The 4,975-nt window shown below is 43.3% G+C and overlaps 1 protein-coding gene across 1 annotated transcript; it reads left to right on the forward strand.

Annotated features, from left to right (window-relative positions):
• The first annotated feature begins 1,659 nt into the window (after positions 1-1,659).
• On the forward strand, positions 1,660-3,917 carry LOC138796481 (vomeronasal type-2 receptor 26-like). The gene is made up of 2 exons (XM_069976087.1): positions 1,660-1,723; positions 3,004-3,917. The coding sequence occupies exons 1-2, from the start codon at positions 1,660-1,662 to the stop codon at positions 3,915-3,917; spliced, it is 978 nt and encodes a 325-aa protein (XP_069832188.1).
• Positions 3,918-4,975: the final 1,058 nt, after the last annotated feature.

Here is a 4,975-nt window from a genome sequence, read left to right on the forward strand (position 1 = left end):
ACAAGTACTGAATGTCTGCAGAGAATGTGACATTTATTAACAATTAAGGTAAGTTTGCAATTTTGTGCTGGGCTGCATTTATAGCCATCCTGCAGGTTGGACAACCCTGTTTTAGAATAACACTAAAATTGCTCTCTTACATCTTATACAAGAAAAAAAAGGAAAAATTGGCAGCACCTCTATGCCTCTGTTCACACTGCAGGTTGCACGCTGTATGTGGCTAAAGTACAGGCAAAAAAAAAAAAAAAAAGTGCAACAGCAACCCACAGGTGCAAGCTCTTACCATATATTAACCCCCACCCCACCCCCTGGTGTACACACAATAAAGACCTGCTCTGTAGATATTGAAAGAGGAGGATCTTAGCAAACTATTTGATCAGCCTGAACAAGCCTACAACTGGGCAGATAGGATCCAAATAATCTCTTTTTATAGCACCCTTGGGACATGGGTGGAGTGCAAGCAAAGAGGAGGTAGCCACATACCCCACATTCAACAGAAAAAAGGAAAAATTGTCAGCACCTCTATACAAGAAGCTAATAAGAAAATATATACTATATTTAGATGCCAAAAGGTCGATGTAATGACTTCTGTCTGCCAGGAACCAGGAAGGTTCTCAGGGAAGGATATCACAGCTGCTGCTATGACTGCGCCCCATGTCCAGAAGGAGAATTTATAAACACTACAGGTAAAATTTTATTCTTTGTTTGTTTTTTATTTTAGTTTAGGGGTGGATTAGATTTTTTAAACATACTATAGATCCCAGGCTGTTCACAAGACTTTAACAACCCACCACACCTCCACATTCATCTAACTGGTAGCATTAACCCCTTAACGACCGCCGATGTAAATGTACGCCAAAGAATAATAACAATGTTATTTCAAATACAAATCATTATCTCTAACCTTGGCAATGTCTTGACTCTATTTTCTATTCATTTCACAACGTATGGTGGTGAATAAGTGTGACTTTTCATGGAAAACACAAAATTGTTTGGGTGACCCCAAACTTTTGAACGGTAGTGTAATTTCATTTTTTCCCCCCTCTCTCTTTGAAAATGGGAAAAGGGTGTTGTTTTGAATTTTTAGGGTGCCTTCACACCTACCGGATCTGCAGCGGATCTCACTTCTGCGGATTCGAAGCGAGAAGCGATGCGGATCCGGTACCATTCACCCCTATAATAGCACATACATCCCGCTGTAAATATGTGCATTAACCCCCCGCTGTCCGCAGCCCCGCCACCGCATCCCCCATCCCCGGCCGCATCCCCCCATCCCCGGCCGCATCCTGCAGCCCGTCGCCGAGAGCATACAGTACCCGTCGGCTCGGCTGCAGTGAGGCTGCCGGCTCCGGTCCCGCTCAGCTGATCTGAGAGGGACTGGAGCCGGCAGCCTCACTGCAGCCACGCCGCCAACCCGGTACTGTATACTCTTGGCGGCGGGCTGCAGGATGCGGCCGAGGATGGGGGAATGCGGGGATGGGGGGATGCGGGGATGTGGCTGGGGATGGGGGATGTGGGCTGCTGGATGTGGCCGGGGATGGGGGGATGCGGCCGGAGATGGGGGATGTGGCGGCAGGGCTGCGGACAGCGGGGGGGTTAAAGCACATATTCACAGCGGGATGTCAATCCCGCTGCGAGTATGTGCTATCATAGGGGTGAATGATACTGGATCCGCAGCTGATCTCGCTGCGAATCCGCAGAAGTGAGATCCGCTGCGGATCCGGTAGATGTGCAAGCACCCTTAATGTGGGTTATTTTTTACATTGTCAAAAAAGGTTTTTCATTACTTACATTGTTAATAAAGTTGAAAAAAGACGAGTCCATCAAGTTCAACCTAGAGAAACCGTTATGAGCTGATCTCGCTGCGAATCCGCAGAAGTGAGATCCGCTGCGGATCCGGTAGGTGTGCAGGCACCCTTAATGTGGGCTATTTTTACATTGTCAAAAAAGGTTTTTCATTACCTACATTGTTAATAAAGTTGAAAAAAGACGAGTCTATCAAGTTCAACCTAGAAAAACCGTTATGAGGCAGATACCAATTGCCCCGACACAGGGAGAAAAAATTCTGGATCAGCATCCTGCATCAGCGTCCTATCACATGAAACCTAATGCCCATAACTTGTTATATATTTTTCAAGAAAAGCATCCAGGCCTCCCTTGAACTTATTTAATGAATCGGCCATGACAACATCATGTGGCAGACAGTTTCATAGTCTCACTGCTCTTACAGTAAAGAACCCGCGTTGATGCTGATGGTGAAACCTTCTTTCCCCTAGACGTAGAGGATGCCCCCTTGTCATGGTTACAGACCTAGGAGTAAAAAGACCACTACAAAGATCTCTGTACTGTCCATTCATATATTTGTACATTGTGATCAGATCACCCCTAAGACGTCTTTTTTTAGGCGTAAATAGCCCCAAGCTTGATAACCTTGTTTTGTACTGCACTGCCTGCTTGGTTTTTGACTTTGCCTGTTCGACTATTCTATATTGTGTTTGTATGTCTGTCTTGTTCTGTGTTGCACGTACTCAGTATAGGGAACGTCTTCATGGTTGTCCACTGCCGCCTAGGGCCGATTGAGGCAAGCAGGTAGGGGCAGTTGGTGGGTTCAGCATCAGGGCTCACTGTTGTGTCTTGTCCCTGCCTCCCCTGTCCTGACAATAGGTATATGCATGACCTTAGATAATCATAGCTGGAAATGAAAGAAGCAGATTTGACCTGCGCTTATATCCATTAGGTATCCTCCCTCTGCACAGAGCCGGAAGCCTAAGGGATAGGATAAGTTTAATTTCGTATGAAGCAAAACAAATCTATTGCGCTCATCTCTAGTTATAGCAATGTCTATATTAATGACCATCAAGAACCACTACCTCACCGTCTCCTCATCTACCAAATAAAAACAAACAATAAATAAATAAAGGGGAGAAAAAAATCGTCCTAATGGGAATTGACACAATCTGTTTATAAACTATTGTTAATTAATTTTGTGTTATTCTTTCCCAGACAGTGAAAATTGCCAGAGATGTCCTGATCATGAATGGCCGAATGAGGGGAAAACCAAATGTGTTGTGAGAGATGATGAGTTTTTGTCCTATGAGACTGATGTTGTTACTTTAGTCTTTTCCATCATCTCCATATTACTCTCTCTTATAACTTTATGTATAATTGGAATATACACTTTATTCCGGAACATTCCCATTGTCAGAGCCAATAACCGGAACCTCAGCTTCATTCTCCTGATCTCTCTCATGTTCAGCTTACTCTGTGTGTTTCTCTTCATCGGTCGCCCAGTTGATATAACCTGCATGCTGAGACAAATCTTCTATGGGGTCTTCTTCACAGTAGCCGTGTCTTCTGTCCTGGCCAAGACCATCATAGTCTGCATAGCATTCAAGGCCACCAGACCTGACAGTCCCTGGAGAAAGTGTGTGGGGGTTAAGCTTCCTTATACTGTAGTGTTGGTCTGTTCATCTATTCAGATCCTGAATGCTGTTATCTGGTTGTCACTGTCTCCTCCATATCAGGAGTATAACCTGGATTATCCTGGGAAGATCATCATTCAGTGTAATGAAGGGTCAGTCTTGGCCTTTTACCTCATGTTGGGTTATATGGGGTTTCTGGCAGCGGTGAGCTTTGTTCTAGCTTTCCTGGTGAGGACATTACCTGATATCTACAATGAAGCCAAGTACATCACCTTCAGCATGCTGGTGTTCTGCAGTGTCTGGATCTGTGCCATCCCGGCCTATCTGAGCAGTACAGGGAAACACATGGTCACTGTAGAGATATTCGCCATATTGGCCTCAGGGGGAGGAATATTGGGCTGCATGTTTTTACCGAAATGTTATAATATCCTGATGGAGCCTGAAAAGAAGAGTAAAGCACAAGGGAAACAAAAAATTCTTCCATATGAAAACTAATTATTAATATGAAACACACTGCGTTTTTTCTTTCTCTTATTGTATTAAAGGAATATCTAGTTTGCTGGTTTCATAAGCTCCTCCGCTATTACCATTCTACCATTTAACCTTCCCAGTAGACAATCTCTGTGAATGGGCTATCTTCTTAGAAAGACAAAAAAAAATTTATGTGACTGGTTTTCATGCTACATTACATTATACTTATTATTCTTAGATTCATTAAACTGGCACACCTGTAAAGACTGCAAATGCCTCATACAGAGAGTGTGGGAGTAAATCATGGAATTTATGCACATATAAGCTCTTCTTACTGGATTCCTTGTAAACGCTTAATGCAATATAGTTTATACCTTAAAATAAAGAGACTCTACTCATAATTTGAGTCATCAAATGCTTGTACGTCTTTTATTGCAGTCTAGTGACAGTGTACAAACATTGGCATAAAGGGGTATTCCACTCAAACATCACTTTTGACGAGACTAACAATTCCTTCCATACTTGCTATTATCTATTTTGTCTCCTTCCTCCAGTTTTGATCTGCTAAAAACACAAAAAACTGTATCTGAGCCGTTCAGTCATTCTCTGTTCTCAACCCCCTCCTCCCCCCTCCCTTCCAAGATGGCTGATGTAAACAAGTCCTTATTTGCAACTTTGTCGAAACATTGTAACACCGGGAGGATTAATGACAGTGAATTCATTAGAAACTTAACCTCAGATTAAACCTCCCAGCATTACAAAGAAGCTACAATGTTGCAGAGAAAGCCAGCCAGGGACTGTCTCAGAAGGAAGGGGGGAAGAAGGGGAGACGGAGAATAAAGGTCACACAGATTTTTGTGTCTTCAGCAGAAAGAACTGGGGGAAGAAGATTGAATAGAAAATAACAAGTATAAAAGCAATTTTTAGTCTTACCATGGGCAGTAACATATGAAAAAAGTTATGTTTGACCCTTTAATGCTAATGCATTCACTTTCCCAATGTGCAGACATGTCGTTTCTACCACAGATGTTTTGGAGAACACACCGCCTTCTTCATATGCAGAGATGTGGAGAACTGGGGAG

This window comes from Dendropsophus ebraccatus, chromosome 7 (assembly GCF_027789765.1).
Source record: "Dendropsophus ebraccatus isolate aDenEbr1 chromosome 7, aDenEbr1.pat, whole genome shotgun sequence".
NCBI classification, from domain to species: domain Eukaryota; kingdom Metazoa; phylum Chordata; class Amphibia; order Anura; family Hylidae; genus Dendropsophus; species Dendropsophus ebraccatus.

Bases quoted from the DNA above. Each gene is read 5' to 3' on its own strand.
- LOC138796481 (XM_069976087.1), top strand. From the start codon at position 1,660: ATGATACTGGATCCGCAGCTGATCTCGCTGCGAATCCGCAGAAGTGAG. The intron at 1,724-3,003 runs GTAGATGTGCAA...ATTCTTTCCCAG, and splicing joins TGAGATCCGCTGCGGATCCG to ACAGTGAAAATTGCCAGAGA.